At 53.3% G+C, this 12,754-nt stretch overlaps 1 protein-coding gene across 5 annotated transcripts in view; it reads right to left on the bottom strand.

The window, feature by feature from the left end:
• Positions 1-12,754, bottom strand: part of TTC39A (tetratricopeptide repeat domain 39A) — a 62,419-nt gene that overhangs the window by 48,985 nt on the left and 680 nt on the right. The window contains exon 1 of one of the 5 annotated variants that reach the window (XM_046660470.1): positions 548-630. The exons of 2 other annotated variants lie outside the window; for them this stretch is intronic. Coding sequence is in view for 1 of the 3 variants with exons in the window: in XM_046660468.1 (XP_046516424.1) it covers positions 264-382 (119 nt within the window). In the remaining 2 variants the exon portion in view is untranslated. Of the gene's footprint in view, positions 1-231; positions 419-547; positions 631-12,754 lie in introns of those variants that run through there. 2 more of the 5 variants (XM_046660468.1, XM_046660472.1) reach the window with 2 other exon arrangements.

Here is a 12,754-nt window from a genome sequence, read left to right as displayed (position 1 = left end):
GGGAGGGGCGCGCCGGGGGCGGGGAAGGCGGCGGGGCCGGGCCGGGCCTCGGTCTGCCCGCCCGCGCAGTGGGGCCACGCCGCCGCCCGGGGCCTTGGGCCCAGCGGGGCCTGGGCGGAATGCGCCCCATCCCCGGCTCCGACAGGTAAGGGCCCGGCGCCCGAGGTCTGCGGGCCGGCCTGAGCCCCTCTGCGCGCAGCCCCCGGCTCCCGGAGCCCGCTCCTGCCCCACCTATTTGGAGGCAGAAAGTTCCCGTCCGAGACCTGAGGTCTGCCGCCCGTCGCTCTCCCCGCCCCCACAGCGCCCTCCACCGTCCGGCCGCGCTGGCGAGGGGCGTCCGTGCAGACAGGCGCGGCCTCCAGGCTCGGGCTTGGATTTCCATCCCGGCCGCGGGCGTTTGCAGGCCCCCAGAGGGCGGCAAAGAATGCGGTTTAGCACTCTGCTGGCCAGCAGTCCACACTCGCCTTCTCAAATAATCCCCATCACTGCCGTTTTACAGACGGGGAAACAAGCGCAGAGTTCATGTGACCTGGTCATGGCCACTCACCTAACAAATGTCAAGTTGCGATTGGAACCCAGCTCTCCTGACTCCGCAGTGCACACTCTTGCCTCTGGCCCCTGGGTCCCCTCTCCCCTGAATCCACGGTGCCTATATGGGGGTCACCCATGACACTCAGTTACCCACTGGGCGCACAGCCTTGCGGTACGTGTCTAGGGCCAGGGCGGAAGCCAACCTGGTCCTCTGGCAGAAAGAGCCTCTGGCCCACGAGGAGTTAACCAGCCGCCACCTCTAGGCCCCAGATGCTCTGAGCCGTGACTCATCAGAGCACGTGGCTGCCATTAGAGCTGTCCCTTCACAAAGGCAGGGGACAGAAGGAGGTGGGACTCCAGCGCCCCTGGATCAGCCTTGAGCCCCAGGACGTCAGAAGAGGGAAGAGGAGGAGCCTGCAGAAGCAGCCATGGTGGGAAGAGGGCTCCAACCAAGTCCCGAGAGAGCCAGGGAGACTGGGCCTGGTGGGAGGGGTGACGCTTAGGGGATTACTGTTTAAATCTAAACAGGCTGCCTGAAAAGGTAGTGAGTTCTTAATCTTACCCATGTGTGGGCAGAGGCCACATGCTCACTTTCAAGAATCATCCCACCTCTGGGATTCTCAGACAAAAGCATGGAAAAGATCATTAACTATAAGGGCCTGGCTATGAAGACATCCACCATCAGCCGTAAGAATCCAGATAAGGGGGAGTGCTACATAGGCTGGAGGAGTGCTATGTAGCCTGGAGAAGGTGGGCACAGAGCTGAGCCTTGAAGTTTATATTATTTATACACAATGAAGTGGGGAAAGGGTGTACCAGATGGGAGAACAGCATGGATGAGAGCATGGGGACGCCCAAAGGCACACTGATGACAGCTGGAGTTTGTGATGCTGGCAAGACCCGCAGTGTGTGTAAAGAGGAGCCTGGGTGATGAGGTTGGGGAGCCCTAACACTCGCCATGCTTGTTCAGATCTCTAGGCCTCTGCACACACTGTCCCCTCTCCCTGGAACGCACCTTTCTCCCTTGTCACTTATTATTCAGAAGCTTATAATTAGAAGCCTTCTTTTTTTTTTTTTCCCAAGGAAGATCAGCCCTAGCTAACATCTGCTGCCAATCCTCCTCTTTTTGTTGAGGAAGACTGGCCCTGAGCGAACATCCGTGCCCGTCTTCCTCTACTTTACATGTAGGATGCCTGCCACAGCAGGCTTGATGAGCAGTGCCATGTCCACACCTGGGATCCAAACCGGTGAACCCTGGGCCGTGGAAGCAGAACGTGTGAACTTAACTGCTGCACCACTGGGCCGGCCCCAGAAGGCTTCTTTCACTTTTTTTACTTTTCTAAATTCTTTTGTTGAGGAAGATTTGCCCTGAGCTAACATCTGCTGCCAATCTTCCTCTGTTCTGTATGTGAGCTGTGGTCACAGCATGGCCACTGACAGACAAGTGGTGTAGGTCTGTGCCCAGGAACTGAACCTGGGCCACCAAAGCAGAGTGCAATGAACTTTACCAGGCCACCAGGGCTGGCCGTGAAAGCCTTCTTTTAAAAAAACAAAATACAATTTTACTAATATAAGATTGCCAGGGTCCTCCCAGAGCCTTGGGAGGGGGTTCTACATTAGCTTCAAGGTAAATATTGACTACACTCAGCCAACATTTATTAAGAACCTGCCAGGGGCTGGCCCAGTCGCGCAGGGGTTAAGTTCACACGTTCTGCTTCGGTGGCCTGGGGTTCGCCAGTTTGGATCCCAGGTGCGGACATGGCACCGCTTGTCAAGCCATGCTGTGGCAGGCATCCCACATATAAAAAAAAAGTAGAGGAAGGTGGGCATGGATATTAGCTCAGGGCCAGTCTTCCTCAGCAAAAAGAGGAGGATTGGCAGCAGATGTTAGCTCAGGACTAATCTTCCTCAAAAAAACAAATAAACAAAAAAAACCCTGCCATATGCTAAAACTTCTAGTCACCCTATAGGTTTCAGTTCAGATGCTGCCTCTTCCAGGAAGCTCTCCTGCCCTGGCTGGGTCAGGAGCCTCCTGGGCACACACTGCCCTAACCCCTTCTGACCTACCCTAATCACCCTCGCTGATAGCATCCGTGTGTGGTGATGGTTGAGGGAGGTTTGTATGTGACTGGCTCTGCCATCAGACTGGGAGCTTCTGGAGGGTCAGACACATCTGTGTCAAACACCAACAGTGGGCCCAGCACTTTACAATTTCCCTCTGACATAATGATTATAATAACGACTGATGTTCATTCATCCAATGCTTATTACGTGCCACACATGTTACACATATAACATGGATTATCTCATTCACTGCTCACTTTTAGCCACTGCTCTGAGCCTCAGTTTCCTCATGAGTAACATGTTAATGCAGCCTGCTCCAAGGGGTCGTTGTGAGGATTAAGAATTCATGTCTGTAAGGTGCCCAGAAGAATGCCTGGCGGGTGGCACAGAGCCATGTGGGTGCTCTGGTGGCAGTGGTGGTGAGGCACTGCTGTTCCTCTCCCCCTTTTACAGATGACAGCTGAGGCTCGGCAGGCAAGATACGCAGCCGAGCTGCTTTCTGCGCTGGAGCTGTCCCCACACCACAAGAGCTGGGCCACTCACCTGCTGGGTCCAAGCCTCAGAGTGGCCCACCCCTCAGGAGGGCTCCACCTGGGCATTTCCTGGCCCCCAGCAGCTCTGGCCCAGCCCCAACCCTGGCGAGTCTGCGAGTCACCATTATTTCCTCCCACCGGAGGTGACCCTGCTCAGGTCACCTGCCCCTCCCCACCACCAGCTGATTACCGAGCCCTGGAGACCAGGAGAGCATCCTGAGTCCTGGGTCCCTTCCTCCCCTGCTGGGGGACCTGTTTCCTGGTGCTTTGTGCCTGGCAGATGCCAGGCCTGCTTTCCTCCTTCATTTTCTCCCCAACTTGCAAGAACAAATTGCTGGGCTGGAGCACTTCTCAATGGCCTGAGGACCTCCAGGGACCGCTCTCACCTACACCACCTCTCAGCTTAAGAAGCCCCTCAATAAATATCTGCTTAATGAAACCTCCTCAGAATGCTCCAGAAAGCTCTGTAGTAGTTTCATCTGCCATCATACAGAGGAGAACATTGAGGCTTGGACCGAGTGTGGCTTGGACTCAGGTCCAGCCACAGCCTGAACCCAGGTCTCAACTCTATCCTGTAGGGAAAGTGTGTGGAAATGGGGGGGAGCAGTTATAGAAATGGGGGTGTGAGCATGTGAAAAGTGATGCCGTTGTGGCAAAAAGAGCTTAACCTGTGAAGTCAGCCTTGCCTCTCCCTCTCTCAACCCTGGTCTTCTCTTCTGTAACCTGGGGTAATAGTGCCAACCTCTCAGGGACGCATCGAGGTTCACTGAGCATTACTCAGGTGACCCCTGGTCCCCTTCCTCTATCTCAGCTCCCTTCTCAGTCCCTTCCTGCCGGCCTTTCCCCGACATGAAATGGCCCCACTCCCACCCCCACCTCATCATGTCTACCAGCCCAGAATTCCCCTTCAGAGCCCTCCCAACGCAGCTGAGCTGGTGACTGTGAATTGGGGTTTCTTAAAGAGAGTGAGCCCCGCCCAGCAGGTTACAGGCTTGGGCTGGTTAATAATTTACAAGTAAACAGGCCCATCAACAAAGGGCGCTTGAGGAGGAGGAGGACTGACTGCGACAGTCACAGTTCTTAAATATTCCCCGGCGAGGAGCCCTTAGGGAGGACCTAGGCCTACTCGTTGGCTGAGGCTCCTCCCTCCCCATGGACCCTGACCCCCCGCTTGCCGTGTGACCTTGGCAAGTTTCTGCCCGACTCTGACCCCTTAGGTTCCCTCTTCCCACCAAATATAAAGGAGAGAGAAGGGTGGACTAGGAGCTCAAGGGCCCTGCCTGCTCGGATGGTCTCAGTTCTGGGATCTGAACTCCTCCACAAAGTCTGGTCTCCAGGAGCTGCCAAGGGAGGGTCTAAGGAGGACCACTTGTCAGGCACGAGGGACTGAGAACAGTTCTGATTGAAAGAAGAGGCAGAGCCCTAATGAGGGGTTTCTGGCATTGAAAGGCATCCTGTTGGAGGTTAGAACTTGGGCTGCAGAGCCAGGAAGACCTGCTGGACTCCTGGCCCCACTACATCCTGGCTGTGTAGCACCAAGCAAGTCACCCGACCAGCTTGAGGCAGGGCAGGGAGTGGTTCAGAGAGCAGGTTTGACCTGCCCACCCCAGCTGACACCCTGGACCGACCAGCGACTTCATCTCTGAAATGGGGATCATGATGGCACCAACCTCACCGGGTTGTGGCAAGGATTAAACGAGGCAATATACACGAAGCACTTGGAACAGGGCCTTATTGTTACTCTTTGACCTTTAGTTTCCTCACCTATACTGCAGGGACAACAGGATTGTTGCGAGGATTAAATAAGCAAAATGGACCTGAAAGGCTTTGGAATCATTCATGGCCATCCAGAGAAGAGAGATTTCCCCTAAGATGTGCACCCAGATCTGGCCAGGACCACAGGGACAGCAGCATTCACTGGACACCTACTACATACCTCAGGGCAAACATGCTACCTTGGGCACTGCTGGTAGGGATAGAAAGTGGCATCCTCCTTCTGAAGGGCCACTGGAATTACAGACCAACAGCTTTAGAAAGATGACCCAGTAACACCTGGGCAGCAAACGTGTCTTAAGAAATAACCACAGCAGCGGTTAAGTTCGCATATTCCGCTTCTCAGTGGCCCGGGGTTCACCAGTTCAGATCCCAGGTGTGGACATGGCACCGCTTGGCAAAAGCCATGCTGTGGTAGGCGTCCCACATATCAAATAGAGGAAGATGGGCATGGATGTTAGCTCAGAGCCAGTGTTCCTCAGCAAAAAGAGGAGGATTGGCAGTAGTTAGCTCAGGGCTGATCTTCCTCAAAAAAAAGAACAAAACAAAAGAAAGAAAGAACCACAAAGTTCGGTGCACTCTGCTTCAATGGCCCAGGTTCAGTTCCCAGGTGCAGACCTACACCACTCATTGGTGGCCATGCTGTGGTGATGACCCACATACAAAATAGAGGAAGATTGGTACAGATGTTAGCTCAGGGTGAATCTTCCTCAAGCGAAATTAAAAAAAAGAAAGAACCACGGACACAAACAAAGATTTGTGATATAAGGATGTTCATCATAGTGTTTTCTATAATAAAGACACAGCTGGAAATAACCTAAATGCCCATCAACAAGGAATTATTTCAAAGAATGATAGTGAATTTGCAGGGTGAACTATTCTGCAGATAGTTACCTTGTGTTAATAAAGAATTTATTTGCCTGGATTGCTCCATTGTCTCCTAACTAGCATCCTGCTCCTACCCCTGTCCCCTGATTGTCTGTTCTCCATGCAGTGTCAGACCCATTTGGTCAGATCATGTCACTCTTCTGTTCAAAACCCTGGCTCCCCATGTTGCTCAGTATAATGCTAATATCTTCTCATGCCCACGAGGCCCTGCATGACCTGCGCCCCTTATCTCTCTGATACCATCTCCTTTTACTCTCTCTCTCACTCAGTCACATGGGTCTCCTTGTCGTTCTCCAAATATGCCAGGCACGCACCCAAATATGCCCTTTGCACTTGCTATTCCCTCTGCCTAGGATGCTCTGCCTGCAGATATTCACCTGATGACTCCCTCACCTCCTGCAGGCCTCAGTTCAAATGTCACCTTCTCCATGAAGCCTTCCCTGATTATTCTATTTATAATGGAACCCTCACCCTCGTACTCCCAATTCCTTTGCCCTGCATTATTTTTTCCATAGCACTTGTTATCTGACATCCTGTATATTTTGCTTATTCATTTCTTCTCTGTCTCTCCCCATTAAATTCTAAACTCCACAAGGACAGGGATTTTTTTCCCCCCAGTTTTGTTCTCTAATATATCCCCAGTGCCCAGAACAGTGCCTGGCACATAGTAGGTGCTCAATAAATGTTATTTGCAGGAATGATTTTTCTAGAAGGTGGGAATATATTTAAAAAGTAGAATACAAAATTAGTACTAAAAAGAAAATCCTAATGTCTATGCATTGGAGAAAGCACAAGGAGGCCTCACTTTCCTCATCTGTTAGAACTGGAGACAACAGGGCCTCCCTGATCAGGGGCACTGGATGGAAGGTGACGATGCACGTCAGGTCCGGGCACAGTCCAGGGCAGATCTCGCTGTTATTACAGATGACTGAGGCAGCAGGGTGGCAGGGGATGGGGGCTTTCTGGAAGCAGGGCCCAGTTCAGAGGGTGTCCAGGAGAGGAGCTGGGGCTGGAGGGAGCAGTGGCAAGGGAAGGAGGAGAAAGGTGACAATTTGAGTGCAGTGCTGTGCACTGAGCCTGTGGAGATGTCATCTCCCTTTGACTGGCCTGTCCTGTGCTCAGGGACAGTCTTGGGTGTGCCCTTCAGTCACCTAGGTGTAAAGGAAGTCCCCTCTCCCCCCATTTTCTTAGGAAGGCAGCAGAGTTACCTTCAATGTGAGACTCAGACGCTCTATCTGGGGCACGGTGTTTCTTAGCTAGAGATGAATTCTTTCAGGGAGTGGCTGCGTGCCAGAGCTGACTCTGCGAGGGAGAAGGGAAACACCTAAGGCTGGGGGAGGGAACAAGCAGGGACAGACTGCATCCCACCGGCAAAAAAGGGAGTTAAAAGGAATGGAGTGGCGGAGCCGGCCCGGTGGCACAGAGGTTAAGTTCACACACTCTGCTTCGGTGGCCAGGGGTTCACCGGTTCAGATCCCGGGTGTGGACATGGCACTGCTTGGCACGCCATGCTGTGGTAGGCATCCCACATAGAAAGTAGAGGAAGATGGGCACGGATGTTAGCTCAGGGCCAGTCTTCCTCAGCAAAAAGAGGAGGACTGGCAGCAGTTAGCTCAGGGCTAATCTTCCTTAAAAAAAAAAAAGGAATGGAGTGTCTGACCCAGGTCTACCTGGATGGGATGCCTGATGTCCCACCCACTGTCATAAGTCCTAATATAATTGTCCTGGTTACAATATAATTGGTCACATAGTAGGTTGGGAGAGGGATTTTACCTTAAAGCTGTAATTTTTAATAAAGCTGTAATTTTTTAAAAAAATTTTGTGAGGAAGATTGGCGCTGAGCTAACATCTGTTGCCAAGCTTCCTCTATCTACTCGAGGAAGACTGTCACTGAGCTAACATCTGTGCTAATCTTCCTCTATTTTATGTGGGCCGCCACAGCGTGGCTTGACGAGCAGTGCTAGGTCCACGCCCCTAATCCGAACCTGCAAACCCCGGGCTACTGAAGCGGAGGGTGCGAACTTCACCACCACACCACCGGGCCAGACCTTGAAAGCAGTAGATATCTGCACTGCCATTCAGCTGGGAAAGGTCTGATCTTGGGAAAGGAAAGGAAGTCTTGATTGTCTTGGGTTAAGCAAGAAATTTCCTCTTCTCTCCCAGGATGGAAGATGCTGGAAGACACACCTTAGGCCCTCCCAAAAGTGGAAGTTCTGCAGGAAGGCTCCCTCCAGGATGGCCGAGGGGCTTGGAGAGGGGCCACAGAATCATAAAAACCTTCTGTTGCTCGTTCCCTGCTTCCTAAGGGAAGATGCTCTTAAAGGTGAAAGCCTGGTCCTAGTCAAGCAGTGAGGAGTTAGTGGAAGGATCTGTCCCACCCTTGGGATAGTGTGATAGAGCAGCAAAGTGCCTGAGGGACTACTCCCCCAGACCCCCTCCAGGCCAGGCTGGGGCTGACCGTCAGGGAGAGAATGGGGCTGGGGCTGGCAAGGCTAAAATCACAGGAGGGGGGTGGGTGGCACAGGCCACCAGAGGGGGCAACGAGGGACTCGTTTCCAGCTCCCAGGGTATCAACAACAAGCTGGAAGGCTCTGAGACAGATGGGCAGGGGCGCTCCAAGCAAATCAGAATTGGGGCACTTCCTGAAACTACGGCTTTATTTTCAGGCCAGCTCAGTGGCCACAACTACGCCACACCCCCACCCCACCCCAGCTTGTTCTCATAGAATTGTTTCTCCTTCTCTCCTCTCCAGCCCCACTGGCTGCAGGGGAGGTGCACCCTCTTACTTGAGCCCTCTCAGGGCACAGTGATTGGTTGAAGGGAGGGCTGATGGATATGCCCCTTCCTGGCCTGGCCTGGCAGGGCTAATCAGAATAATCAGGAACTTCAGTTGGCATGACTACGGGTCCGGCACTGTGCTCAGTGCTTTGTACAAATGAATTCATGCAATCCTCACAACAACCCTGTGAGGCAAGTGCTAACATTACCCTCATTTTACAGACGAGGACACTGAGTCACAGAGAGGCTAAACAACCTGTCGAAACCCCAGAGTCAGGATTCAAAATCAGCTTGTGTGGCTCCAGAGTACTTTTCACTGCTTTGTCCTACTGTCCCAGGACTTGAGCTTGGAAGCTGCTGGCAGCCCTGCCTTGCACTGAGCGGAGAAGTCAGTGAGCATTTGGAGAGAGTGGAGCTGACCACAGAGAGAAACTGAGTTGAAAGGGCAGGGGCCGGCCCGATGGCGGAGTGGTTAAGTTCACATGTTCTGCTTCGGTGGTCTGGGGTTCGCTGGTTTGGATCCCGGGTGCGGACATGGCACCGCTTGGCAGGCCATGCTGTAACAGGCGTCCCACATATAAAGTAGAGCAAGATGGGCATGGATGTTAGCTCAGGGCCAGTCTTCCTCAGCAAAAAGAGGACAATTGACAGCAGATGTTAGCTCAGGGCTAATATTCCTCAAAAAAAAAAAAAAAAAGAAACAAACAAAAAAGAAAAGGCAGAAATTTTCAGGAGAAGGACAAAGCAACTCAAGCAACTAAAGCCACAGATTTGAAGATATATCAGGAACTGGCATGCTGGCAGAACTGAAATTGTAACCTAAATAATCTATTTCCCATTGACCTCAAGAAAGGACCGAAAATGTCGCACGTCAGAATCCCTCTGGAACTGATAAAGAGGGGAAAGGTTACTTGGAATTTTCCGTGGTATCCTCATCAGGGGTTGAGGATCCGAGGGACCACACTGTGCCTCCCACACCAGAGCCCTCTCCTACCCCAGCTGCCCTCGACAATGGGGTAGATCAGAATCCTGGGATCAGCAGCTTCAACATCGTGGAAGCTTGGAGTTTTAAATCACAAGTCCGGTAATAAATGCCCCATTTCGCAAGCTCTGAGAATCACAGAGGTGAAGACGCAGCACTGGCCTTGAGTCCAGACCCAGGATTCCAGTCACCAAATTTGAAAGATGCTACCCAAAAGTATTTGAGAGCTCCTCAAGCTCAGGCTCAATGCACAGCAAGAATTCTGGGGACAGCAGCCCCAGCAGGTGCCCAGCCTTTTCAGCGGGGCCCCTCCCTTCTCAGGGAGGCCCCTGGCTCCCACTTAATTACTCTCTCAAAAGCAGTCTGCCCACCTGCACTGGCCCCTTGGTTCCTGGTGCTGTCTCCTGCAGGAGCAGCCATGAGTGGAGGCTGCTGCTACAGCTGGGAAGGGGCCCTATTGTAGGCCGAGTAGCTGGCGGTCCCCATCATAAAATGCACCAGCATCATTTTCCTATTCTAACAGTTCCCAGCGAGTGCCTGGAACCCCACCACTGGCTCCCAAACCTTTCAGAATTCCTTCTGTTCAATGCAAATACCTTAGAAGGAAGATTACCTCATACCAGTGAACTCACATTTATGAATACCAAATATGCCCCAGCGACTGTCTGTGGGGTCCTTTACCAATGTGACTTCAGTGGGTCTTCCCACGGCTCAGTGAGTAGCCCTTATTTTACAGCTGGGTAAACTTAGGCTCACAGAGATCAAGTACCTGAATCAAGGTCATAGAGCCAGGGAGTAAGTGGCAGAGCAGAGGACGAACACCCTCCTACGCCCGTCACCCTTCGGCCGGGCTGCGGGAGACAAGGCAGTGTGGTGGGGGAGGGGCCGAGGTGGACAAGTCACAGGTCCTGAGCTGGGAGAACCGAGACCTAGGTTTGTGCCTCAGGGGTGAGACCTTGTGGGGGCAACTGCGAGTGAAAAATTCTCTGGCTACTTGTGTCCAGCAAGTTCCAGCTAGAGCATAAAAGCATATGTGTCCAGGCCCTCACATACATCCCCTCACACAGGCCCTGGAGGGCTGCGGAGGCCTCTACTTGACCAGAGGCCCTCTTCTCCCCTTCCTCCTCCCTGTCTCTCACCTCCCTCCCATCATTAGTGATGCTGGGTCTCGCCTCCCAGCTTGTCCATTCACCACTTCTCAGTTCTTCCTTCTCAGCTTCTTTCCCCCCATTCCTTCCGTTCTCCTAACCCACACTCCACATAGGTCCTGGATCATCATGCCAGCCTCTCCTAGGGTCTCCCTGCCTCCCTCCACACTGTGACATCAGCAACACACACACATTTGAAACTCTGAAGGCTCCCCAGTGCCTAGAGGACAGAGCACAACCGAGTTCTCACGTGTAGGGCAGGCCCCAAGCAAGAAATCCACCTGGACACCTGGACACAGCCACTCCTCACTCCTCCAGCCAGGGGATCTCACACTTCTCAGAAATCAGTCCCCCACATCCTCATGAAAACCGAAGGGCGCTCTCAGCCCCACGTGCTGAGCTCTGGCGGCATGGGGGCAGAGGAACCCTGTCCTCTCTCCATGTGTAGAGGGGAGACAGAAAAGGATGACCGGGACCCAGTTTGAAATGGCCTCTCGGTCCCGAAAATCCTTTCTCCATAGGCTGCAGGGTCATCTTTAAACACGTGGATCCCCTCCCTGACGTCCTCCAGTGGCTTCCCAACACACAATGAGTCCAAACTCCTGGTCCTGTGTGCGCCGGGCAGCCTGCTCCCTAACTGTCAGGCACTATCCTCAACCACCCACTCACAGTTCTGCTCCTAAGACACGCCTCAGGCTTTGACGCAAGCTGTCCTCACTGCCAGAATGCTCTGGACATGGTCGATTTTAGTCTCTATCACGTCGCCCTATTTTAAGCTTTACACAGCATCTACTTCTGGTGTCCGCTTGTTTACTTGCCTACTGGTTTAGTATGTCTTTCCCAATAGAACATGGGCTCCTGAGACCAGGGATCTGTGTGTCTGAAGTAACGCCATATCTGAAGTACAATGCCTGGAGCAGGGTAAGAGCTCAACGTTTGTTGAAAGACTGAATGAGAGCCATGAGGGGGAAGCAAAGATGCTGGAGCCCTGAAAGACTCTAGGTTGGGGTCAGAAAGGCTCTCTAAAAGAGGTCACCTAGAGTTGAGTCTTATGGGGTGAATGTCAGGAGCGGAGGATGGCATTCCAGGCAGAGGCAGCCCTGAGCAGCCCAGCACGGACGTGGGAGCATACAAGGCCAGCTGGCGTTGCTGGACCAGAGTGAGGGTCAGGGAGTGATGGGAAACGGGCCTGGGCACACCATGGACTCCCCACTCCAGGGCTTTGAATTTCAACCTCTAAATAAGAGAGAGCCACGGAAGGGTTTTCAAGCAGAAAAATGACATGGCCTGGTTTGTGCTTTAGGAGAGACCAGTCTGAAGGATACACGGGAATGGGGAGACTGGAGAAACTGGGAAAGTTAGGGGCTGTTGCAACAGCCGGAGGGGAATGAACAGCTTTGACTGACATCCAGGAGATAAAATCAGCAGGACTTGGAGACTGGGGTGGGCAGGTGAGGTGAGCAGGATGACTCCCAGGTTCCTGGCTTGGGCAACTGGGTGGATGACTATGCCACTCGCTGAGATGGGGACACAGGAGGAGGAACAGGTTTGAGGGTGAAGATGTGGAGTTTGATTTGGGGCTTGCCAAGTTTGAGGTGCTCATAGGACAGTCAGAGGCATTGGGAGGGCAGTGAATTGCCTTTCTCCAGGGGGTAGCAGGGTGAAGGTTAAATATGTAAACAAGAAGGAATTGGGGGTCAAAGCTCAGAAGAGAGGTCAGGACTATCCTCTCTCTCCTGGAAACACATCTCAAGATACTAACTCATCCTAGAGGTCGGGACGGCCAGGCTCATGGGGAGGATCAGGTGCGTGAGTGGCTGGCCGAGAGGAGGCGCGGGGCCCAAACCTGACTCCCAGGCCGCCCGGGGTCCAGCTCCCCTGAGTTGCCCTCTCAGGTGACCCACAGGCTGTGGCACCGGAAGCGGGGCTCCGGGAGGACCGGGATGGGAGATGGGGCGCATCCTTCAGGCCCATCCCTGCTGACGCCGTAACACGCGAGCAGGGGGCACGTGGTGGGGGTGGGGGGGGGTGAGACGGGGGAGGGGGTGAGACGGGGG

This window comes from Equus quagga, chromosome 5 (assembly GCF_021613505.1).
Source record: "Equus quagga isolate Etosha38 chromosome 5, UCLA_HA_Equagga_1.0, whole genome shotgun sequence".
Lineage (NCBI taxonomy): Eukaryota > Metazoa > Chordata > Mammalia > Perissodactyla > Equidae > Equus > Equus quagga.
This window is presented reverse-complemented; position numbering and strand designations above follow the sequence as displayed.